Below are 27,172 nucleotides of genomic sequence, written 5' to 3'. Positions count from 1 at the left end.
TATCATGTGATTTCAATTACTACAGTCCCAGACAATAGGTCGTCCTATAATAATTATCAGGAATACATAAATTGTTGTATTTCGGTAAAAACAAATAAGTGTAAACTAATAAAACCACGTTTGGGACAACTAGCCTCTTTCTCACACATGTGGTATAGTGGTAATGTTTCCCAAAATTAGGACCACATTTCCCATAAACCCTGCTGCTTCCTGTCACAGAGAGGATGTTACCGCTTGCTCACTTAGCTTTGCAGCATGGAGTCTTCGCGGTGATAGTCGAGTAAAAATAAACACAGACGTGACTTTCTGATGTTAAAATATGCACAGCTCCTTCGAGCTTATACTGTTGTGCGGACTCTAATTACTTTTAAAACAGATTTTACAGTTGGAAATATGATGACGTATACGTATGAAAATATTGATTCAATACAACTTATGGTGATAATGAATCACCACTGAATGTTATTTTCCAACACACCAGACATTCTTGCATCATTTTACTGATTGATTAACGGCCCTGTGGAGCATCTTGTCTTTTTAAATGTGAACTCCTGGTGCGATGGTCCTTTTTATGGGGTTGGGAAGTAGAGTTGAAAGACGGAGAGCGGCGCCGTGCTGTTTTCGAGCATGTGCCGTATATTTGATATCAGACTGGTTGGCTTGAAGTAGGGGATGAAGCTAAGCAGCTGGATGTTATTCACCCAAAGCTGATATACTGTGAAGCGTTCTCGCAGAAACGCTCGTTCTTTTTCTCACAGACGCAAGCTGCCGGTTTGCCCCGATGGGAAATGTTTTTCGAAGATTGTTTGTGAAGGACGAGTTCCCGTTTTCTTTTTATGGTACAAAAATTAGCCTCTGTTGAAATCCAACATTGGACATTGACTGTGTTTAATAACTCACCAGAATAAGCACTGACGCCGCCGAAAAAGTCCTGAGAGTGTGAACATGTTTGCCTTATGCTCTCATTATTACTCTCAGTTGAACTCCAAGCACGTTGCGTAAACTAGAATCTGTGCATCTCAGTGGTGGAGAGAAACAGGGGTACAGAGGCACAAGGGATGTTTTTAAATATGGTCTGGTAACAATCAGCCAAGATTCATTGTGTGTGTGTGTGTGTGTGAGAGAAGGCAGTAGTTGTTTGAAGGACCTTTAACAGTCTCGCTCCATCCTTTTCCACTCACCACTGTCTGAACTTTGACCTGGGCTTGTTAGAGCTATCAATAATGGAGCCACTCTGAGCTAACACACACACACACACGTTCAGCTGGGGAATATAATCGAGAAAATACCCCAAGTTCAGACCAGGTCACGGTCAGGGTCATTTCGTGTCTCTCTGCATGGAGCATTTCCCTCCATCAGGCACCACTTCTTCAGTTCTCTCTTCTCTTCCTCTGCCTCCATCACTTCCCTCCTCTCCACAACTTGACACCTCTCGCTCATTTTCCCTCTCATGTTTACTGTTAGTTTAGCTGTGTATATTGTGACTTCATGTGAAAGTCCTATGTTTATTTCACACTTCAGAGAATGAGAGGCAGTCAATCCGTTCACCTTGTGACCTCAAAGGCCTCTTCCGTGTGTTTAAGGCTCAAAGGGTAAACACGACTCAATTTAGGAATTCCTATACTGTGTTATTCTTGTAGTCTAAGGCCGGCCGATCAATATTTGAGAACACGGGTAAGAAGAAAATCCCCCCAAAACAGAGAAACTGCAGTAGGAGTCAAACATGGGATGTTTTCAGTTATACGGTCTGCAGATGCTTGTGGGACAATGAATGGCAAACCTGTTTAGCTATTTCTGTTGGAAGGATCAAGGATTTCACTTTTAATGTTTCCTTTGATTTTCAAGAGATAGAAAACATGGTGCACAACTGAAAAGGATATTGACATCAGATGATGTGAAAATGTCATGTCACGATTGTCCTGGCCGAGGTAATTGGCCAGGACAATTGGTAACTATTTTTATTTCTTCACAGTTAGTGAAAACCAAATAATCTTCAATAAGGTAGGCCTAATCATAAATCATAAGGTCCCGCTGCATAAATAAAGGATAAATAAATTGTGTGAATCTGTTCTTTCTTACATGATAACTCATGTAGCTAGACAGCTTTTACAAGTCTCTCAGATGTACAGGAGGGAAAAAAAGAATGAGTCATACCACATTTATCAGCACAAGCAACCTCATCAATGAGGAACACACAAGGAAAATGTACCCTATATTATGATTATAAATACTGTGAAAGAACAAGATGAGAAGTGATAAGTGACACTGAAGTAATGTTGCTGTTGGGCCAGTTATTTTAAGCTTTTGGACACAGGCACCATACTGGACATCAGTGTAGGAGGGGGGATTTGGGAAGAGGAGCCATCTAGATGAGATGGGGGGGGGGCTGAGTAGGACGGAGGCTGGATTTTAATTTGGGACGGAGCCAGGTTCATGGAGAGAAAAACACATGTTGTAAAATCCGAACTTCGAAATAGCTGGTTGTTATCGTTCTTGATGTTTCTGGTTTTCTGTATGTGAGAGTAAATTTAGCAGTACTTTAAATCGATGGATTCCCCTGCAGGAACAATAGCACAAAACACAGCCAGTTATCTGTTTTAATAGAACAGAACTGAAACAAAGCGTACAAAGGGGCGCTGGATGCTGGTTTGACACCACGCCACATGATCCATGAGGTCGTACTTTTTTTATTGATCATACGTTTTGGTTAGCGGTATCACATTAATAAACATTATTTTAATGAGCCAAAAGTTGGCGTCATGATCTCCTCTTTCTCTCTTACTCAGTCTGACCTCAGATGTGGCGCATCGAGTATCACAAATGTTTACAGTTTGAAATCAGTTGTTAGATTGCTGAGAGTACGTCAGACACTAATACCTGAGCCGCTCTCCTTGAACTGACACAGAGGTGCCGCAGTCACGGCCAGAAGCCTCTCACTGGGAGCTGCAGGGCTCCATTGAAAGGAAACATGAGAATGACAAAATAGAGGTGTGACGCAATACTAATGTAACCCTGCTTTCACAACAAACGTGGAAGTGCAACAGAGCAAGGCTATTCTTTTTTAAGTGGCTACGCACTCCTGAACAGCTGCGTAAGGCAGAGTGCGGAGCGGTTTGCGCTGTCCTTATTTTCCACCAGGTTTTTGGGCCAAAGTTAATCTAAATTTAGCTTTTACCCCGAATATGCGGACTTTCAAGATGCGTGTTCTGGCATTGACGGGAGGTCTTGGACGAATCTGCTGCTCATGATGGACGGTGTAGCACGTCTGACCTTCATGCAGGGGATAAGAGTTTGCATCCTGTCACAGATCTGCAATTAAAAACATTATAAAAATGTACTAACCATCAACACTATCTTTACCCTACTTTAACCATCTGTTTCGGTTTCCTAGCGCTAAACACACCCTAACACACCCTAAACATAGTTTATTTACAATGTCCATACTCTTTCCCTAACTTAACCATACCTACCTTGCCATGCACAGATGTTGTCGAAAGCAAGAATTAAACAAATGTTGCCAGTGGACATTTTCTCCGAATGTAGGCTTTGCAGAATTGTCCAGTGTTGAGTTGTTGTGGGAAGGAGAATGGAGGAAAAGTGAAGTTTGGGCATGTCTGAGCTATCCTCTAATCCTGCCAGACATGTGTCCGAAAATATCAAATATGATGGGGATGCCAAGTTTAAAATAGTTTACAATAAAAAATTTTTTACGTTCTTACTGTATGTAGTTTGTAGTATCCCAGTTAGCTGCTTTGCAGGATGGATAATGCTTCTTGGGCTCCACTTCATTCTCTACTACACTGTGAAAACTACACTATGTAACTAAAAACCACACATTTCAATATTTTACAATTGCTTTGGCTGAGTAATCGAAGACGAATTTCAATGTGCAAAGCTCTTTCTGTAATACAATAATAAGATAATAATAATAAGACTGAAGGAAACTTCGTGTCTCTGACAAAGACTATTATGAGTCACTTAACCGGACGTGGAGAACAACAGACGGTTAAAAACCGGGGAAGACAAACATTAGGAGCATAAAACGGGGATTTTGCTGAACATCTGTGTATGACTTGAGAATGTTTTCATCAAAACAAACAGCTGTCTGTAGTCAGAGGGCCTCTAGTTATAACTTTCTGTTGTTACTCATTTGAAGAAATCAAAACATATTTCCTTATGACAGTGGGAAACATGCTCCATCCTTCCTATTAGTTCTGCTATACGACTCCTCCCAGCCTTTCATCCACTCTTTCCTTAATCTCATGTTCAAACCTCATTTGTAAGGAAGAAGTAGAATTATTCCAGCAACATCTGCCTCGTATCCTATGTTTAAAATCTCCCCAGTGAATATGCACACACACACACACACACACACACACACACACACACACACACACACACACACACACACACACACACACAAGGTGTGAATTGTGTTTTTGGTGTCCATCTTTCCAGCTCGCTGCTGAACGCAGATTTATGAGTTTCTCCTGCCAAGTTTCACACTATAACACCGCATTACGGCCAGTTTGCCGTCACAGCGGGATAATGAATATATTCTGCTTTGATTTGTTGATATCCATAATTATCTTATTGGATGTGAGCAGTTGCTGTGGATCTTGGAATGTAAAGTGGTAAAACAAAGAACTTTATAGGTTGTGTGTATGTTTTTCACATTACGGTTTGCCCGACTGCTTGCTTTTCTTTTGAAAGAAAAGGACCTGGAAACCTGCTGTGCTGTACTGCCAACAACTGAGGGGAGTCGAAACTCATAAATCTGCTGAAGCACGAATACCCACAGTTTTTATACAAAAACATTAAGCTTTGGAACATCATCAAACCATTTGATGATCTCGAACAGTGGTTCCAAACTATGAGTTGCTCAACAGAGATTTTCCTTTCCGACCTGTCCACACAGTTAAGTCAAATGAATATCCTTCTCTTTTAAGAAGGGATGTTTACCATATTTTAATTACTTTTGAATGTTTTGTTTAAAGAGAGAGGTTTTGTATTAATCTCTCTCCTCACAAATTAGTAATTAAATGTTTTGTCTTTTTCTTTCTATTTTTGAAATGATATTAGCTTCTTAGTTTAAAACGAAACAATTTTAACTGTAACATTTGAATGGATTAAGTACATTTTTTAAAATGTATTTATTTGAGATTCCTTTCTGTTTCTAATCACATTTTTGTGAATAATTGACAAAGAGAGAAAGGGAACCTGAGACACACGGTGAGAGGAGAAGATCTGCCAATGGTCTGTGGTCAGATATGAACCAAGAATGCTGATTCAACTGCCATCGTAGCAAACTGAACCAAGAAAAGCCTGGAAAGGAATCCATGAAAACACCAAGTTGAAATTTAAATTGCCTTTAAATGAGCAAGGCTTCCCATTGCAAATTGGCTTTGGACCCTGCTCAGTTAGATTTTAGGGTTTCATGGCAAATTATTTAGGGCATTATATTAAATTATGGCAACAAACGGATGATGTATTAAAACCAGACCAAGAAGAAATTAGCCAAAAATGCGCCTGGCATAAACCAGGCACAACAAATTGAAACCTTGGCATGTGGTGGTGGAACACCACACACAATGGCTGCCTGAGTCACCTGGCAGCTACTGAACAAAACCAACTCTAAATGAGATTCTTATTACACCGACATAATACATTTAAACATTGAATCATGAAGAACTTCATCATTTGCCCATTCGAGCACATTTGCTGCACTATATCAGTCTGTTGACTAGTATCTCATCTACTGATATCTGTTGTGAAACAAGACATTTGTTTTGTGTATTTAATTTAAAACCATCTCTGTAACTAAAATGCCCTGCAGTAAAGTTTTAGTGTCTGACATTTGTGGTTTACAAGGATTTAGTTTGCACCATGTGCGCCTTTTTATCAGTTGTTTTGTCCTGTCGGACATTTTGCCGCGTTGTGTTTAAAGTCATGTTTGCTTTTTCGGTTTCAGTGTCTCTGATAATCTCTAATAAGCATAATTCTTTACATGGCAAAAATGTTTTGATCGAGAATGAAGCCCACTACTTCCTCGCACATGGAGGCTTTTTTACAATATACCTCAGAGAAGTAGTACAAGCAGAAGAAGTATCAGACAAATGAGCTCTGTCAGAACGTGAATACAATAAATCGCATGACCTTATATCCTATGTGTGTTTCACTGAATTCATCACATGCCGTTTTTTCATTCTTACCCGTCAGTTTACAATTATCAGCAGTGATGTAAGCTCAGCATGACAAGCTCTTGATTGCCTTATTGCCTGCTTTTTTTTTTCCCCTTCCCTTTTTCCACATGGCCTGTACGGATCCAGAAGTGTCTGTTTTTCGTTGATCGAAAGAATACCTAGAGTGTTTAAAGCATGGATGGACGTAACATGTAATTCCATGTGTTTGCAATATGCCCCGAGACAAGTGCCAGCAACCTGCATACGAATGTCATTTTAATAGCCTGATGCATGGGAAATGTTTGAAAGCAGTCCTTTCTCTCCTATGATTGTTTGGCATGACATCCAGCCTCCACATTTTCCCTCAGAACTCCAGAAAACATACGTTTTGTGTCAAATTTCAAATCATGGCACAGTGTTCTTGACTGCTCCGAGCCAGTTCGTACCAATGGGATGGACCTGTAGCAGGAATGCTGGTACCTCTTGAGTGTGTCTGTGTGTATTCATACCGCGTGTGTGTGTGTGTGTGTGTGTGTGTGTGTGTGTGTCAGCTCTGTATGGGTCCAGATGAAATTGTTATCCTGAGGGGAAACATGCCTCCTTCATTACCAGCGAGACACATTTTATTTCCTTAATTTGACTCTCAGGCTGTCGTCCGTTATTTTTCGAGATTGCCCTATGTGTGTGTGTGTGTGTGTGTGTGCGCGTGTGTGTATGTGTGTGTGCCTGTCCTTATGTACTCATTGTATTTAAAGTGGAAGTCGGGGCTAGTAAGGGGCTAGGAAGTTGTAACCTCTGTTTAGGGAGGCAAATTGACCTGGTGTTTAAGAATGATGTTTCCTCTTTCAACCACGCTGGAATTTTAACACACTCATTAGCGTCACACAAAGGTTTGCAGCATATCTGCATGCGTGTGTGTGGGTGTTCAAGGAAAGAGTCTCCTTTTGGTTGTAGTGAGAGAATACAGCGTAGGCCTGAGCGGATTAGTCATCATCAATAAGGATCAGAGGAGTTCTGTCATTTTTCTATTATGAATTGCACAATAGAAGTATTTGATATTACATATTTTTTCATATATGACGTTTCTTTCCATGACTAAATGTAAGATTCACTCAGGAGTATTTTCAGGCTTTCCTTGTAACCTTAACATAATGTTAAATATGTTCTTTATATTCGAGACGTGTCATTTTCATCCTTCTTCTTTCTTCTCTTTAATGTGTTCCTCATCTAGTTTGTATCCAACATTGTAGCTTCGCTTAAGCTTTCTATAGTTTAAATTATTTGTTTTGATCAAATTGGTTTCCTGCCTACTTAACTGAGGAAATGCCAGCCAGTCTTCAGCACCGGGTACATTCATCTCACTTGCAAAGCTCCCATGTATTACTGTAAACTCCAAACATTGTTGCTTGCATAAGAGTTTGGCGTGTTTCTCTTCTGGCCACTTGTGAATCCTCTTTAATTTTTTCTCTTTTTTTCACATGGAGCATATGGCATGTTGGATTGTGTCGGACCTTGTCAGGGGCCATCTATCACTCCACGGTGTCCTGCTGAGCTGGAGATTCGGCTCTCAGCCCTCAAAATGGGAAAACAAGAGTGAGAGGGAACAAAGTTAGATTAAGAGAGAGAGGGAAGGGAAAGGGGGATGGAAGGAGTGAGAAATTAAATAAGAGCGACAGACAGACGGGGGGACGGGACGTGAAAAGAGCAAAGAAATAACAAAGTACAAAGATGAGTAAAACATTTTTCCTCATACGAGTCCAACAAAGACTGTTTTCAGTTGTTTTTTCTGAACCAATCTTTTTACCATCCCAGCCAGCTCTGGCAGTTTAGAGGCCTCGACCCAGTTAACACCTGTGGTGTAAAACCGCCTTCAAGGTTGAGCAAAGCTGTAGGTGTTCAGGGTTCAGTAGCTTCACGCTTGTTAGACTCCCCAACAGCCTCGGAGCACAAATAACATCTTCAGAGCGCTCTTAAGAAAACACCTTTTAATAAGAAGTGTGTTTCCAAAAAGCTTTTACTGGCCTTGTATTTATTTCAGATTACTTCTCACGCTAACGGATGGAAAACAAAACACTGCATGTTTCATATTTATTTTATTTCTAAATGTGACTGGCTATACGTATATTGTTTTTGCTTGATTTATATTTCAGGAGAAAAAACTATTTTTTCAGTTTAATTTTTAAATCTACGATATGATCTTCTCTAAAGAACTTTATCAAACAACTTTAACATTGTCTTCTATGTAAAATCAATAAAGAAAAAAACCCACAATAATTGAGAAAACATGTCCGTCCTTGTTAAAGTGTTGAGTCTACCTGCACAGAGGCATCGCTCCTGGCTGTGACTGACCTCTGACCCTCACATGAAACGAGAACATGAATGCGCCTCAGAGGGATTTGTGAAGAAGTTACTTCCTCATTATACTGTGCGTCGGATGGTGTCTGAAGAGCTCTGAAAACATCCGTATGTTACAGCTGAAAGTAAGAAGTTGTAAAGTTAGATTCATAAAACAACACATTGCTTACGTAGACATTGTCCTCCTGTATCTGCTGTGTCACCATAGGGTCTTGAAATATCCTTCAATGATATATATGGATATGTTAAATTCAGACGGGAGGACATGGCGGATAGAAAAGAGTGACCTCAATGATGCACAAGTAAATGTTGTGTTCTTCACCAGAGCTGCATTTAAGGTCAAATGAACTAACACTATAACTAAAACCGGTGCCTCGCTGTGAGAATGACACGTTCAGTCCCAACAATTGTCTGTTTTTTTAAATAGTGTGAATCTTCAAAAAGATTGTGATCAACATGCATTATTCAGTATGGCAAAATTACCACTTGGCAAATTAAACAAATGTACACATTTATTCTCTCAAATTCCTGTCATGCAACATGCATAATTATGCAACATCATGCACAACTATGAAGGAAGCACAAAGCTAACAGGTGAAAAAAAGTGGCACAAGTGAACAGATGAGGAAAAGGGAGATAAGGAGTCTAGTTACATGTGATCTTTATTAGTATTCAGCGCATTAATTGTCTTTTTGCTCACCTCCAACATCAAACCTCTCATGCATCTGTGTATAAATCCAGACACGGTCCAAATATCCTGTTTTTCTTTGAGAAAATTCAACCCTACAGGTGCCCAGCTACCTTCCAAAACTATGACTCAGTGCAGACTTTGTCACACAAACAGCCAAATAACAAATAACACTGGTATCCAAACAACATAATCCAGAGTTCCAGGAAACGGCTGAAATGTGAAGTCTTAAAGGGAAACTGACTTCATGTCAGAAAATTCTCCTTGAAATTTGGCCTTTTCCGTTTGGTTTTGAAAGATACTGAGCAGCTTTCGGTAGTAATGGATCACAGTGCGGCTTTTTTTTGTGTTGTAAACTGAAGTGAGAGAAGCTGTGTGTGTGTTTTGGTCAGGCAGAGCTTTGAATAAGTCTTTCAGTCAGAACCCACATGTCTCTCAGAGCCTGGGTATTTGTTTGTCTGTACAACTTAAAAAGTGGGCTAGAAACTTGGCCGGACACATATGGAAGCCAGTTTGGGCTTGGCTGTTAGGATGGTAACCTACTTTTACTGATAGCGGTTTGGCTACATCTGAAGATCAGTCACCTCCTGAAAAGTTTATTGGCTCATTAGAGGAGCGATGGAAGCTTAATGTTAGATGTGTGACCAAATTGTTTTCTTTCTCATTTGCCAAAGTTTCTCTTTGTTTCTGTTTTCTTTAATTGGCTTAAGTATCCAGTAATTGGTGCCTTGGGTTTATATTTTGAGATTTTATTAGATGCCGGCTGATGTATGGTTACAAGATGACAGAGAAAATATCTAAACTATTTTATGGGCTTTCATCACTTAAGCAGTACAACACATTTAAAAAATACAATGATGTTACTTGGAACGCGTCCTGCGTCTCTGATGCATACAAATCCCAAAGGACGCAGTAAACTCACCATGGACACGTTCAGGCTACGCGCCCTCATTTTTAGCTCATAATGCTACATTGTCAACATCAGATCTGTAAAACCTTTCTGTTTAGAAAAAATTAACCACCGAGCTGTCACCATTTTCTGACTGATCTTGTGCTGACGAGGTCCCATGTTCATGGTCTCAATCATGGCGGGAGAGACTAAATGGCTTTCCTGCAACAAGACCAATTCGCACAGACTTTATTTCAACAATCAGGGCTTCAAACTTGGTATTGGTAAATAAAACAAGTGGCTGCTGATCTACGCTGTATTCACGTATGTCTGTGTTGACCCAATGATGCTTTACCATCTAGGGGACGAGCCCCGTTGACAACATGTTTTCACTGGTGGACGCCATTTTCTTACCATTTGTGCATCGTCTCAATTAGTGAAAGGAAAATGTAAAATATAAATAGGCACATTTTTCAAAATGTTGAACTGTTTAATTTATAAAGTAGCTTATTTTTTTTAATAGATTAAATCACACTTTAAAATGTTCTTTTCAGATTCAGAAAAAAATATACAAAAGGTTGATTTGAACATAAATAAGAAAATATATTGATATTCTGACTTGCTAAAATGTGTATGTAATGTATAACATCAAAAACAAGTTAAACACTGCAATTTGTAAAAAACACACATTTTATTAGGGACCCACCCAAATAACCACCTGTGTGTCCCGGGGACTCAGCAAATATAAAACCTATCGACAACACTGAACATATTTAATTTATGTCTTAACTATAGCAAATAGCTGTGAATGTGTTGCAAAGATATAAAGAAGAAAGAAAGGAAGAAATAACTGGACTATACTCATGACAGGGTCTCATGCACTGAGGCACCTCTCATAGCTGGTTGCCCTCCAAGCCCCTTTACTCTAAAACTGTTATTGAAGGAATTTTATGAGTTCATAAGTGTGTAATGAAATTATCATCGGTCGGAGAAGTGAAGCACGGAAAGGAGAAGTGGAATTGAATTTTCGGTGGTATTTTCCTTAGACCTGCATTCCCCAAGGGAACGTAGAGGACTGCTTGCAGTGGTCCGGGCAAGAGAAACCTTTGCCTGAGGTTTTAAACCTCTGCTTTGAATGGCAGGAGTCGACACCTCTAACCAGGAGCAGATGTTTGGCTTGGCTTGGCTTGGCTTGGCTCGGCCCGGTCCTTCCCCTGGCAGAGTAGGAAACCCCCGGTCCAATACAGCAGCATGCCCCACTCGCAACGCTAATAGCCTGGCTCTTGTTCTTCTCCCTCGGTGAACTCCACTGCCTTCACAGTCCTTCACTGTAGGACCAGAAAAGACATGGGAACAGAGCCAAGACAAGGAGGACTCCTGCACATTCACACCAACATTCGCATCTCAACACTGTAGTGATGCTGCGAGGGATTCTGTAGTAATGTTGGACAACTGATAAACCATCGCCATTATTTCCTTCCTTTTGTCCTAAGTCTGCTGTGAGCTACTGCTGTTCAGCGTTTAGGTTTAGAGACGTTTTGCATATTATATTCATATATTTTATTACATTTTACAACTTACACATTGGGAAGTAAGAGTTGGAAAGTAAGAGTAAAGCAAAAGTGCTAAAACTTTGTTGTAATGGCATACGAAGTTGATGCTGCTTTTAGACTTACATTAGTCAAGGGTGAGCTTAGTAGGAAGTTATTATACAATTCACAGATCATTTTTAAATAATCTGCTGAATTCAGGTGATTGAGATGTTTTGTTTACTTGTTGTAGGCGAATGAGATACGTCTGTCTCCTTTGTTTAACAGTGTTTGAGAGTAGGCATTGAAGATACTACAGGACACTTTGTCTTTTCATCTTCCAAAACGGTCTGCTAAGGTTCTGATTCTCCCAATATGAAGCATTTTTGAAATCCTCCAGATGTAACCTAAACATCTTACTCTTACCAGATGTGAACCGGTTTCTCTGCACTGATTTAAAATCCTTTCAAATGTATCCTTTTCTGTATGAACTGGCTCATACATAGATTTTCCTGGTGTCACCTGCAATACTTTTGTTCACTCCCTTTAGTCAGATAGATGGCTAATTATTATGCTGCATTATCAGCGCCAGCTTCTTTCTGTAGTGTACATTGGTTTCATTTCATGGGTACAAAACTGTACCAATCAAGTCAATGAAACAAATAAATACTGAAAGTATGTTTATGATCTTGCAGTAACGAGTTGACAGATCAGTGTATATTTTCTTTACGTTTCCTACAGTGGGTGTAAATGAAATGGTATTTATTTGTAAAACTGAAAAAAGTGTGTGTGGGATTGCTTTCAAACTCTTAGCATACAATATGGTTTTTGCATAGTTTAACATTTGCACCACCGCAAGTGTTAAAGCAGCAAAGCAGAATGTCATTTTTCCACACATCAAACATCTAAACAGACTAATTGACTGAAACACAATAATAAAACAAATCCAAATCTCACTTGCGTGCAAACCCCTGCGAACGCGTCATAGGGAAGAAGCAAAGCACAAACGGTGAGAAAAAAATGTTTTCAAATGTGGAAATGTGCTGAGATTTTTATAATGCAGCTTTATGTGCTCGACAGACAGGATCAGGGAAACTCAGCAGGAGCTGATGAGGAGACGGCTTTGAGACTTTAGGAGATATTTGTTAAGGTGAATGGTTGGAAAAAAAAAAAAGTCCCGCTCTCTTTCTCCATAAACATCTGGCAGGAATATCCATCACAGTGCTGGGACGAATCACAGCTTCGCCATAACGAGGAATTGCTGCAGAAACTCAAATGGGACTTAAAAGTTAAGAGTTATGGGAAGAGAGTCTGTCCGCCTGACTGAGGCAGGTGCCCCCTGTAGTGTTCGTCCTACGCGGGCCAGCCGTTTAGAGAGGATTCATGTGAGAGCACTTTCTTTTCTTTTTTACATGAGCCGCAGAGCTCTACCACCAAATCATTACTTTACCACCACGGTAATGAAGTAATAGCATCACTTAAAATGAAATCTCACTAATTTAAAGCATTGAAAAATTGTTCTTTGAACACTGTGCCAAATTAGCTGCCTTGCATTGATAGTTCAAGCTTGTAGAATAATTAATTACATGCACATGCATCAAAAAAATGTCAATTACAAATTAGATATACTTCAGGAAAGTTAAACGTGAAATCTGGCAATTTAATATATTAAGGGGCATAAAAAATATTCCTTTGGCTTTAACTTATTGGCAAACATTTGGTCACATTTGTACCAATATTATATGAATTATTGTCTAAAATTTGATTATGCAATTATATTTAACTAGGTTAATTATCAGTCATTATATTTAAATTACAAAATAGGAAATGGCTCATATAGTCAGTGTGGTCAACAAACCACATAGTAGCATTCTTAAAACATTTTGTAACTTTTCCCAGCATCTGTTATTATCAAAGTATAATTATATATGAAACTGTTGTATTGCAAGCTCCTGATCCTGTGACTGTTTAATCTGTCTCTGCTCGCTTAGCAGAAGACAGAACCTCCAGTTTAACTAACGCATAACTAATGTGTGTGGATATAGTTTGAGAGAGGAAGATGATTGCTGCGATTACGGTGATTATTCTAGCAGTGAAAGGGAGTCTGGGATACTGTGTGTTTGCTTTGCTGCCCTTCTGGGGATCTGGTCTTCATAACCCTCATCCATCACACGGCCCGGGATCAAAGATACCCTTCTTGAGCTGGGAATGTAGCAGATGTCCTAAATACCCCCATAAACAAATGTTTTGTTTGCCCTTGTTTGCCAGTCGTACGATTTTTGAACACGATGACATTCAAGGTGCTAAAAGAGGCCTTTGTAAAGAACCAAAAAAGTTCCTCTTGCAGATGAATTATCAGTGATCGGCACTGTGTTTACAGCCAAAGCAGGTGTTTTGAGGGAAGGGCTGCATACATTGTTTTAAGTCCAAACTCTTTGATGGTTCAGGGTTAGTAAAGCCCGGGGCTACTCGCACTCCTGTTTCACTCTGTCTGCCCGTAGGAGTCTTGTTTCTCTGCAATTACAGAGCAATCAGAGCTCAATTACAGCATCAGCAGAGGTGTGTGACGAGATGGCTAACCGGATAAGAGGTGGAAGCTTTGCAACCGCCCTCTTTGGAGGTGACGCCGCTGCTAATCTCTGGTAGTAAAAATGTCAGGTGTGGCTCTCGTTTGTTATCTTTAAAGGCTCTACCTTTAAAAAAAAAGCAACATTAACGTTGGACACACTAATCTTATTCATGAGTTCAATGACTACTAAAGCTATATTGTTAAAACCCCATCTGCTGGACTTCAGGCAGTTTTTCTTTTATATGACCTGAATATTCTTATCAAGAGCATGAAAGCCTTCTCTTTGCATCTAGTTTAACCGTTCAGAGTTGTTGAAAAGCTCTAAAACTTGCTCAATGGCACCAATGAGTTCGGTGAGAGTGAACCAAAAAACAAAAGTCACAGCCGGTAAAACCAAAACAATGAGCTGAACGATGCTATTAAGCTCTGAGGATACAGCCTCACTCTAAAAATGGGCGAAGAGGTGGATCGGTGGTGATGCAGAGCAGACAGCTAGCAGCTAGCGACCTGAGACAGCATCCTGTCACTCGAAGCGGCTAAAAGTGACTTTAAGCCTCAATACAATCGGAACGGGTGAGTTACATAAAAATTCACCCCCAGTTCAGTTGTCATGAACAACGATATTAGCTAAAGGAACCAAAATCATTTTTTGTCCCGGACTGTAAACATGTTTATTTCTATTGCAAACTTGGGCATTTTACCATGGGTGTCTATGGGGATTGACTCGCTTCTGGAGCCAGCCTCGAGTGGCCATTTGAGGAAATTGCCCTACTTTTTCAGCATCGGAGGTTGCCGCTTGGTTCGTCCTTATGAGTGCTCCAGTTAACATTACAGACAGGTGTTGAAGAAATATTGAACAGTGCAGCTTTAAGATTGTTCAGCTAAAATGGCTCAATTATGCAGTCCTTATTTTTCAACGCCACTGCTAATAAAGTACTGTCCTTCTTGGCTTTGTTTACATTTTGAATACATTTTCACAAAGGTGAACCTTCAGTTAAATTCATGAGTTACTAAACAGCCTGTCAGATTATGACAACGGGATGATTCATAACCAGTTTTCGCTCATTGCAACAGCTGTTAATTCCCTCTCCTTTGGACGTGTTTGGTTGTGGTTTGTAGGTAGCTGCACAACGCAAACAAAGAGAAGAGACTTTAGGTTGCTTCTCTCCTGGGAAACGAAGGCTTCCACACACCTTGTTTCTTTACAAGCCAAACACGGTGAGGTCATTAGTTTCTAAAAAGCGTACTTTTCTCATTAGGGAGTGATAGACAGCGACCATTGCCAAACAGATGTGAAAACCACTCACACCCCAAACGCATTTCCCTCACACCCTGTTCCCCTGACAAGTGGTTTGAGTTACATTTGTTACAGTTACAGTTATTTTGTCCACTTCTCTGTCTTTGATTTGTTGTCAGCAGTCTGTTGCCTAGGCTGAAGCACACACACACACACACACCCACACACGCAGAGAGTGGATGTATGTATGTTAACATACCACTCATCTTACTCAGCAGCTCTGTCAACTTTCTCTGCATCTCCTTACACTGGGTACACAGAAGAGGGCCACACGCAAGTCTAGTCACAGCAAATGCACAGATTGAGGTAATCTTTCTCTCTCACACTCTTGTTTCCACACACATGCACGTGCACACACACACACACACACACAAACACACATCGGTCCCCCTCTACTAACGGAATTGAAAACAGGTGCCCACCACATATCTTGCATTCTTCCAAAATACAAAAGTGGCTTGACCTGAATGGTTTCGCTGGAGTGGAGCCATCCTGTATGAAAGAAGAGTCCATGTGAAGATGTGTGTGTGTAAACATGGAGGCGTCTGTGCAACACGCTGGTGGAGCAGCACAGACTCACAATATATTGGAACCACATTTCTCCCTCTGCGCAACCCTAACATGCAGTGTCAAGTTAACGTCGGGAAGAGTTGCAGATACACCATGCGAACATAGCAAACCACCGCATTTAATAGCTTTCGATACAGCGACCGTAACAGAATATACTGGTCTGGCTTTGACCGATATGGATGAATGATCAAACTGTATCGATAGCTGTGCTTAAACTTTTGACGATCTTTTTAAGAAATTACAATTTGGAAACGTCAGCTTGAGATGACCTTGCTACAGTCACAGCGTATTTTTTTTGCAGCCACAGAAGATCTGGTTAGTGAGGGAACTGGGCCAATGAGAAACAGCAGGCAGAGAGTAGACTACTAAACGTAGCTGGCGGAGTAAAAGAAATTGAAGCCATGATGGAGGAGCTGATGATGAATGCGCTGCACTTGGGTTTTCCTGGATATTTTAGCAGTTTACTTCCAAATCTTTCATGACTGGTGAAGCTGTTTGTCTGCGGCATGCGTGTGCACGTGGTGTGTGTTAAGTATGAATGTAAAATTACTCTTCAAACCATCTGGTAAAACCTTAAATACTGTCATCAACAATTGTTCCCAGCATGTTGAGAACAATTTGATGGATAGACACTCTGAGAGTGTCCGTTTACACCACGCCTTCCCCACTGAGGTCACAATGCAAAGTTAAGGTCTGTGCGTGTGCCATGCCAACATAATGTGAGTTGTTATAGCTGACACAGGAAATTACAAGCATCTATGCTATATGTATCTATGATATAGATACATATATATATATATATATATATATATATATATATATATATATATATATATATATAGGAATGGTGTAATTTCATGCATGTGTTTCTTTTGCCTCAGAATTAATGCTAATGTTTTTAGATCATGAGCAGTGTGGACACTTGCGATACATTTTAAGAGCTATGGAAGCTTGAGTGCAACATGTGAATCTCCAGATACGAAAAAACACATTGTATCCATAAACAGGAAAAAGGGCTCAGAATTAATTTCTCTAAACAGCCTTCTCCCCTGTCTGCACATGCCTCTTGAGGATTCGGTTTTGATTTGGCTTTTAAAGCAAGCCAGAACTCAGCTCAGGTCGTGTGTGTGTGTGTGTGTGGGTGTGTGTGTGTGCTTGTATGTTCCAGACTGACTTTGATGGGACTAAACATCCAAATTGATATTTGCTGTGGAAGACAGCTGTGTCTGGCAGCAAGTCATTATATTTGTGTCTTGAATGAAACCAGAGACAGAAAACATAGTTTTGTGCTCCCTATTTTCTCTTCCAAGAATGTAGTTACGAGGAATAAAGTGATATATTAGCTTTTCTAAGCTGAGGTTTTAAAGTCCAAGATAATAATTCCTTTTCACAGATCATCTCAATTTCAATTTTGAAAGGAAGGAAGCGTACGAATATGCTGTCTGTGCCATCTGCATAGTTGTGGGCTGCGTTGACTTTCCTCTGGGCACACAGAGGGATATTTCACAAAGCAAGCTTGAATGGATGCCAGTTGAATTATTAATGATACTTGTTCTTCCACCTAAACCTGGTCAAGAGCAGGTTTTAAATGACTGAGCCCGACTCATTCCCTCTCAGGAATAAAGAACCGTAGGCTATTGTCAAAATACTGAAACATTAATGTCTTTAATTTAAGAAATTCCTTTATTTAAAATACTAGACTCTTACATTTTAGTTTGAGCATTTATGCACTTTCTTTACAAATGAGCCTCCATGTGACAGTAGATCAAGGAGAAGCCATTGAGAACTCACTTTACAGTGAGGTAAAACAATAAGGTGTTGCTTCAACTTTGCAATTTTCAAACTTTCGGCCGGCCTCCATTTTTCTGGCGACACTGTGAGACGAAATGTGAATGTATGACATGTTAGAATGATGCAGTTTGGCAGTTGAATCACAATACGGCATTACACATGAAGGATATATGGTCTACTTTTGTGGTTTACTGTCTGTAACAATTTCAAAATGTGTCTACCTCTCTCAACCTTCTTTTCATAATTCAGTCAAGTGAGGCTGTTTTTCAATCTTAATAGTTTTCAAATGTCCTCAAAGCAGGTCTGTCTCATAATAAGTAACAGCGTGATGCAGTTCCTTATTTAATTATTGAATTGATTCTTGTAGAGAATTCTTGTAAAAATATATCTTGTGAGCCGACACTAAAGGTGCAGCTACAGAAAAATGTGTTATTTCACTGAAAACTTCAGATGGGTGTCTGGTGCATGTGTGTGGTAAACTAGCTAACACTGTTTGTGTGAGTGCATGCAGGCCCACTGTACTGTGTGACCTATGTGTACCTCAGTGTTTGAGGGAATATGCAGAGCTGCAGAAATGAGGCATAGCACTGACTGATGCTGCCGGCCTCTCTGCTTCACAGAACTGGCTTTTCTATCAGATAGACAGCTTGACAATATCCAGACCCCACTCTTTCCGCTCCACTCAAAGGCCCGCCAGCACACGTATACACACACGCACACACACACAGGCACATACACACACATGTAGGCAACCGCTATTTTCTGGGTTTGTTTCTAACTGGACTGTTTGTGAGATAAAAGATAAGTTTGTAGCTAAGTGAGTACAATAAAGTCCAACCTTTCAAGACAGGCTTTCATTGTGTTGTGTGTAATTGAGAATTGTGAGACTCATTTTGTAAAATATTACAACACGAGAAGCTGTCATTCCTAAAATAACAGCAAACTGAATAATGATGTTGCCTCAGAGAGATTATTCAATGTCATCGGGATGAGCACTATTTGTTACTGGCATGATATTTGTAACAGAAGTAAAAGCAATGGCTTGTTGGTTTGATTGATTGTCAATGTCTGTGTTTGTGAAGCAGTCGATCGTTTGTATTGTTCCCATTTGGAAGACTTCTTTTCCAATAACAGTAAGTGCTGTTACAGTATTGAACTCTAAATTCCCCATTTGCCACCGAGCCACAGATGTGATAGTAACAGCTCACACACACACACACACACACACACACACACACACACACACACACACACGGTATGTGAGCATGTGCATACACACAGATTCACTGTGTTTTGGTAATGTCATTACTTTTCGTCTGACTGAGATCACATATTTGTAGCTTCAGGGCTTTCTAGTGTCTGCATAGGAGCTCTTTGATGTTTGGCCTTAGTGCTCTGCAGATTTCCTGACACCAGGAGGGTGAATCTACCCAGCATCCCTTTCTCTTTGGAAGAAGATGCCCTGCTCTTGTCAGGCGATAAACGAGAGCTCCGCTACACTGGCCAGTAATACTACACTTCCTCCTCGGGCTAGTAGCTGTTGTTATTGTGTGCCACCGAAACAGAAACTGGCTAACTGAGGATTAACCACCATTAACAGGATAAACTGTTCTCAGGGAAGGTTTCTATTGTTTGTCCTGTTTACCCAATAGACAAACTCATGGCTAGCTGTAGCTTAGCTAGTGTATGTTCCAGCTCCTCTGAATACAAGGGGAAGCCCAAAGTAACCTCAAATGTCTTGTTTTGTACAACCAAATGTCCCAAAATCACAAAAATATTCAATTAAATTATGATATGACAAAGAGAAGCAGCAAATTCTTATACAAAAATGACTTCAATTAATAATTATCAAAATGTTTGCTGATTAGCTTTCTGTTGGTCTGTTAATCGACTAATCATTTCAGCTCCATCTACTACATATTGTGATTCATAACCGGTAATTACATTGATATTACCAAATAACTAAAATGATGTAACTTCTAAAGCACTTTCAGCTTACAAGTGCTACCTTTGACCTCATCATTCAACATATCTCTAAGTGGCAAAGGCAGAAGAAAGTTCGCTATGAGTTTGTCTGCTGCTGGTTAAGAAGAATCAATAGAAAAATTCTCCAGGAACCAAACTTGACACATAAACACAAAGACATTCATTTATTGGTACATGCTGCTCTTTAGACCTGCCGGCAGAGAAACTAAATTTGTAGCAGCTTCGGGCATTTCATGATGCCTTTGTGATGTGTGTGCAGGGCTGCTAGCTGTGAGTTGGAGCGAGGCTGGTTGCCTTCTGCTCAGATCTCAGGTGAGGAAAGACCTGGAATCACTCATCCTGACAGCCACATCTGGCGTTACTTTCTCTGTCCTGCTGCCCTCGACTCTGCTCCTGCAAACAGACACCACTCTAATTTCACCACAGAGGGAAGGAGTTATGATAATAGCCGTTATGATAATAACGTTATTGGTGGTTATTAATGAGATGGAGAACAGTTTACTTAGTAGACATGCACTCCCGATGAGCGCTGTGTGTAATAAAACCATTGTTACCGCACGCATTTTTTTTTGTTTTCAGGCTTTGTCCTGCCGTTACTGGAAAGCGAATGAATACCAGGTGCAACGAGCATTCTCTGTTCTCTTTATTTGCACCGTGGATTATAGATGTCCACTGGTCTACCGGATATAAAGACCTGCAATAAATTCTGAATAAAAAAACAGGTTTGCCTTGAAGCGGGACTTAATAAGCATTGTTCAGTGTTCCAATTTATTCTGACTCTGACTTAAAGCCAGACGTTTGTATCCCTCACATCCATTTATTAAATATTATACAGCAATAACTCACACCTATTACATGACCTTAACAGCTCGACATGTATCCAGAAGAATAACCTCACATGCACCCTGGTCTGCGCTGCTTTAGTCTCCATTCCGCGTTGGACGGACTAATCAGTTGGCAAGCTCAGCTGGTGCCAAACCCACCGTTGAGGACAAATGTTGCCAAATGCCAGGACCAGACGAGCACAAAGTCTTCATCTGTTTCCTGTTGAACCTAGGAAGTAAGGGTTAGATGTCGGGGTAATAGTTACGTTAATGGAATGACCAAACAGATTCAACTTCAATACTATCGAGCAGCCTGCAGCCGCACATTAAGATATAAACATACACTTTTGGCACTCTCACCATATGCCAGCATCTGTGGTAGAGGCCTTTGCTGAGCGGTGAGAACAATATGTTTTGATGGAGACAGCAGACATAAACTTGAGTGAGTAGTCAGCTGCAGAGGAACAGCAGGAGTCCATGATGGGAAAACTGTCTTTCTGCATTCTCACTGAATGTTGCGGAAGACGAGACTCTGCTGTCATGTGAATGACATATGCACAAACACAAAGTTCAATACCTGGCACATGACAAATGATTGCCAAATAAATCCCAGCGGTAGCTCGCAGTTTATTCAAAAGTACATTCACAGTACACGCAAAATGTCCATACACGATACTGCTGAGAAATGTTATGTTCTTTTAAGTGTATACGTTACAATTTACTGAGGTTGAAGAATTTTGGAGAAGCCACCCTTTTTTTGAGAGTCACATGAGAACTAACTTGTTTGTTTAAATGGACAAACCCAATGTTTTTCCAATATATTGTTTTTATTTGGTGACCTAGCACTTTCTTTTACTCTTTCTCAGCATTGAAAACCTGAAGAGTGCTTTATATCACAATACCACCCATATTGTTAATTAGGTCTTAACCAGACATGTTGCGTGATGACTAAACTCTTCTTTTATTTATGTTAAGATATCACAATAAAAACATAACTTTTAGTTTGTACTCAAAAGTGAAAAAAAAACGTTTAACGCATTTGTTTATGTACGCTTAATTTACACAACAAAAATAACCAGACATAGCTGAAAATATAGGTGGTTATGGTACTTCCAGGTGCGTAAAAAGAATCAAAGTTACAACTGCTTTGTGGGTTTCTCCCAGCCAGGTCTTTAGACAAACTGTACAATTTTGCCGACTGTGCTGGTCTGCACCTGATCCTGGGGCTCAACGCGCTGCACAGAAACCCAGACAACTCCTGGAACACCTCCTCTACGCTGAGCCTCCTCAAGTACGGTGCTGGCAAGAAGTACAACATCTCCTGGGAGCTGGGCAACGGTCAGTACAGCTACGCAACACATGCTGCCTGGATAACGTGATAGACTGTATGTCACTTTTATTACACAATTAACATAATTGGACATAAAAAGGACTTTCACTTTTAATAAAGGATTTTTAGTCCACTTCCCCACTAAAGCTGTGCTATGAAAAAGCTGTTGCACATTTTGTTCATTTAACATTTACTGGCAGTGACAGCTTTTATTAGAGACATTAAATAGATAGTGAGCTTTAAGTGAGAGTCCAGCAGTTTAAGGGTTACGGTGAGGGTTCATTCAGGAATGAAAGGGACTGCTAGTCCTCATGTCATCCTAACCATCTGTGTTTCTGGGGAGCTGCAGTGCACACAAAGCCCTGTGTTTCTCTGCTGCACATAACTTCATATTTTCATTTCATCTGCAATAAAGCTCTGAATACCTTTTCTTGCCTAAAAGTAGCATGGAAAATCCTTTCATTGAACTATGTGAACATTTTAATGAGGACTTGAAGCGCAGCAAAATATTAGTTTGGATTAATCACCCAGACAGTGAAGACACGGAGCGAGTTTGTGTTCAGGAATATAGCACAGATACAGCTACACACACACACACACACACACACACACACACAAAACAGACAAGTTTTATTTTGCAGCTCAAACACAACTTGTTGCAGATGATCACAATGCTCCGAAGAAGAGCGGTTAAAGAGCAGTGGGTTTTTCTTCCATGTGGGGAAACTATCTCCCTCGCTGTCTATGTTTTACTGATTCTGCAAGGCCACCCTCTGTGCTTGGACCATTAATCTGACACTGAGTCCATCTGTCTGTATTACTGTGAATTGCCCAATTATCCCTTTTTCTAGTGGCTGTTGGATACTCCCTAGAAGAGCGTGATCAGACTACTACAACAACAATATTCTTCTCCACCTCCCCACTGTTGCTTGTATAAACTCTATCTCTCTGGCTCAGTGTACTGCATCTCCTCTCTCCAGAGCCTAATGCCTACCGCAGCATGGTGGGTCGTGCGGTAAACAGCACCCAGTTGGCACAGGACTACATCAAGCTGCGGACCCTGCTGCAGTCTGTACGCTACTACCACCGGGCTCACCTCTACGGCCCCAATGCAGGACGACCCCGCAAGAACGCCATCCTGCTGCTGGACGGGTGAGTCAGCAAGTAAAACACTGACTGGGCGGGATTCCTGTCTGTGTTAGGCTATCCTGCTGGAATCAATGGGGTAAGGTAGTGGAAAGTATGCTGCAGCAGTTTGGGACTTTTTGCCAAACTTGACTGTGTTTAACACGCACACCCGTACACACACATTGTAGTAGTGTTCGGTGTTTATGGATTTCCACTCTGCAGGTTTCAGCGTCTCGGCTCCAGTTAGACCATGTCAACCTAAATAAAGTGTCATCTGATTGATAACGTGACGGCGCAACGTCCCACCTGCTGGTTTTACCCAGAAGCATCACCAGTTTCGGTCTGACTCTTATTTAACAGCTCTCTCGCAACTGCAGCCTGTCCCCTCGTTAGATCGTAACGTCATAAATTTACCGCAAAAAAGACCATTTGTATACCTTTTTTTAAACTAACGTTTTCAGATTAACTGCTTATCTTCTGGGCAGCTATTGATTCCATTCAGGTCAATATTTAAACAACTTGAAAAGACACTAATCTATATTATTTCCACATGGTAAGGAGGGTATTTCTTGTTCATGCTTTGAAGTGTGAAGTCTTCTGCCAACAAACATTGCGTTCACAGGCTACGTTTTATAGAAAGTAAAACACAGAAGACAAACAAAACACAAACCGTGACAACAAAAATCATAAATTAATTAGATGGCCTTTTATTTTTTTTTATGTCAAAGTTATAAAATTGCCTAACACATGTTTAACATAGGTGCTGATCAGGTGTGCAGGCTGCTTTTGGATGTTAGTCTGCCTTAGTTTGTTAAAACTCCTTTTAGAGAAAAAAAAGACGCTTTCCCAGTTCTGTTGACCGAAGAGATGACGGCATCTCTCAAACATATTTATCACTTCCAAAAAAGTTAAGCTTTTCTGTGCTTTTCTGTCTGTTGCAATGGAAACAAACTTAACTAAAATGGATGCATCAGTGGCCCTGTACAACAATCAGATTGAAAATCAAACATCGATGAATATACACAACTCTGTCAGTGTTGGACGATCCAAACAAAGCGTGACCTGACCATCAGTTCTCTTTTTCTTGATTGAGAAAATACCTCAATACTACCAAGAACATAAAACATGAATTTAGAATCTTGGGTTAACAAGTGGAAAACCTTAACTTTAACTCCCACATTTTGCATTTATAAGCAGAATGTGAAGTAGTCGTAAGCAACTCCTCCTGTGAGCCCCCATACGTGGAGGATGGTGATAAACAGAAGATTAGTTACAACATAGTAAAATGTCCTCAGAGGCAATGCTGTAAATGTTGACAGCTATTGTACGTTAATAAATATTTACAAAATGTCTGCTTACAAATACATTAAAGTGTTAATGTGCAATAATGTATGATATATGATATATAGGAGGCATTAGCAAGTTGATTTAAAGTTGAAATACCTTATTCAAATGTTCAGTGTGTAATGTATCTAAATGAAAGTTTCACATACATTGCTACTATTGTGTCCGCAGCAACAGCTAATGGACATTTCTCTCAGGCATCGGTGAATGAATACAGATGAAATGATGCAATACATTTCATGATTATCGAGTAGACAGGTTACAGTTGGCAACCATCAAGAGTAAACTTTCTGTTCTGGGTGGCTGAAAGTAAGCTGTAATCAATGCTCTACTGGTCTGTCATCAGAGATTTAAGATATATATTTCTACACAGGTAACAAGACAATTAGAAGTGACGGAGCGGAGGAGGAATATGTAGCTCTGGCTTTAACAGGCATTGTTAAATAAACAGGGAACAGCATTCCTTTGAACCAAAATAGAGTCCATAAATTTAAACTAATGTGTGCTGAAATGATGCGCGCCTATGCAAGTGTGTGCAGATACACACACACACACACACACACAGGAGGAACAGTTTAATGTCTCAGTATATCTCAGCCTGAATCTGTCTCCAGCTCCTCTCTGCAACCACACACATTTTGACGGGTAGTTGGAAGACAGAGCAGAAAGAATAATTTGATATGGGTCTCCCTCCTCTATGTACTTGAGCTACTTACATCACTGAAACCATTAGGAACTGCTGTTTATCTCACCGAGTACTGACAGTTCAAATTTACTCAGAAGTAAAAGGAGTGTGTTTGTGTGCACTGATGTGTGTATGTGTACCGTACAGTTCAGACTGATTTATTAGAAGAGGAGTCAGAGGAGTGGGAAGATGTAGAAGATGAGAGGCGAGAAGAGGAGAAGGAGTGAGAGGATGAAGAGGAGAGAGCTGGAGTATCCGCGGGTCACTCGTGACACATTTAACGACGCGGGTGATTCTTGTGTGTTTGACACTGTTACGAGGGGGTGGCTCTTGTGTTTGACAGCCCAACTACTCTGCCGCTCTCAGGAAATAAGATGAATTAGACACTGAGCTGCTCAACAGTCCAAATATCAGAGCTGGACAGACTAAACAAGCCAGAGCGGTGAAAGTTTAGAGACACACAGTTGGGCATGTCTGACAAGCTGTTGCTCCCAAATATGGAGAGATTTGAGTCAGGTAGACTCGGAAAAACACACACTGAAATGCACAAGCTCAGGAAGAGGAAGGCATACAGCAGGAGGGATTGTGTATATGTTGTGTTTGTGTACAGGAATGTGTTTTTAACTAACTGAAAGCAAACTTTACAGCCTGCAGAAACAGCTCCAAAAAAAACTGTGGTCATGTTTACTGTTTTATAAAACTAGTCGGGCTTTAAACTCATTTTTCTTTCTCAAAACAAGCCTGCATTGCACTCTGTCTGTCTGCCTTAAAAATTCCTGCAATAGTTCCATGTCCTCACATCCCCAGGTATTGGCAGTTAAGTTGATGGTTAAAATGTTATCGTAACATTATTGGCCATTAGTGTGAAAATAAGGCCCAGTTTGTAAAACATGAAATGTTGGAAGAAAAGGCGCCACACTCTAACTCTAACTCTGTCTTTCTGACTTTCAGGTTCATGAAGAATGCTGGCTCTGTTGTGGATGCAGTTACGTGGCAACAGTAGGTATTTTACCCTTTTTTTTCTATTTTAATATTTTGTCTGTAAAAAAAATGCAGAATCAATCTGCAGTCCTCTAAAACAGTTGACTACTCACTTAACTAACCATAAGCACACAGGCCATGTTGTGTTTTTGTACCATTGTCACCACATTGCGTGTGTGCAGTGGCCAGTAAGAGCTATTATTAACACGTCTACTGAGAGAGACTGATGCTTAATGAGGAGAACTGTGTTCATCCTGTAAAGGGAACAACAGGAAAAAGAGCCTGAGAGTGTTTGTGTTAAATTATTAACACCTGCCATCTGTCTATTGCACATCCTGTAGGAATGCATACAGACATATCAATGGTTTGATCTTTTTCCCCATGTTTTATCAGTATCTCTTTTCACGCATATGACAAACCTGCACTAAATAACCACACCACTGTAAGCTCAGACAAACCCTGTGTGTCTGAGTGAGTGGTCATTAAGGTGAAGGTCAGGTCTAATCAGGAGAAATTAGAAGAAACGGAAGGAGGCAGGGCTGTCAGTAAGGCTTAGAAAAACACCACCCACACTGTTAAAATCAAACCATATGCTCTGGCTCATTCCCTCTGTCAATTAGCCCGCTTTACACTCGAGATCCAGATTCCAGTCTAACCAGCATGCGTGACAGCAACTCTGACCTCTACAAAAGAAGCCAAACGCGTAAAAGTGGAGACCACTCATTAACACGTCTAGGACACAGGTTTTACTCCACTGCGGCTGGCTCGAGTTGTTTTGAATCAAGCGTGGTAGGATGGAAACGCCGCATTAATTATAAAGAGAGTCATATGGATTTGTTAGAGATTGAGTCAGTCTGTGGCTAACGGTCAGACGTGTTCTGATGGAGGTTGTGTTGATGAAACATGTTGGTTATGTAGTGAAAGGTTTGTGTACCTCCAGATCATGAAACATTGATAGGTGGTTTGTATTATGTGATGGTTATTTTCCACAACACTGTAGTTTGACATTTGCAGCATCTTGTCT

At 40.4% G+C, this 27,172-nt stretch overlaps 1 protein-coding gene across 1 annotated transcript in view; it reads left to right on the top strand.

The window, feature by feature from the left end:
• hpse2 (heparanase 2) overlaps nt 1-27,172 on the top strand; it is a gene marked incomplete at both ends in the record, with an annotated part of 47,115 nt that overhangs the window by 5,071 nt on the left and 14,872 nt on the right. Inside the window, 3 exon segments of the mRNA XM_079169258.1 lie at nt 21,845-22,018; nt 22,991-23,162; nt 26,119-26,166. Of these exon segments, the coding sequence (XP_079025384.1) occupies nt 21,845-22,018; nt 22,991-23,162; nt 26,119-26,166 (394 nt within the window).

This window comes from Pholis gunnellus, assembly GCF_910591455.1.
Source record: "Pholis gunnellus genome assembly, chromosome: 11".
NCBI lineage: Eukaryota > Metazoa > Chordata > Actinopteri > Perciformes > Pholidae > Pholis > Pholis gunnellus.
This window is presented reverse-complemented; position numbering and strand designations above follow the sequence as displayed.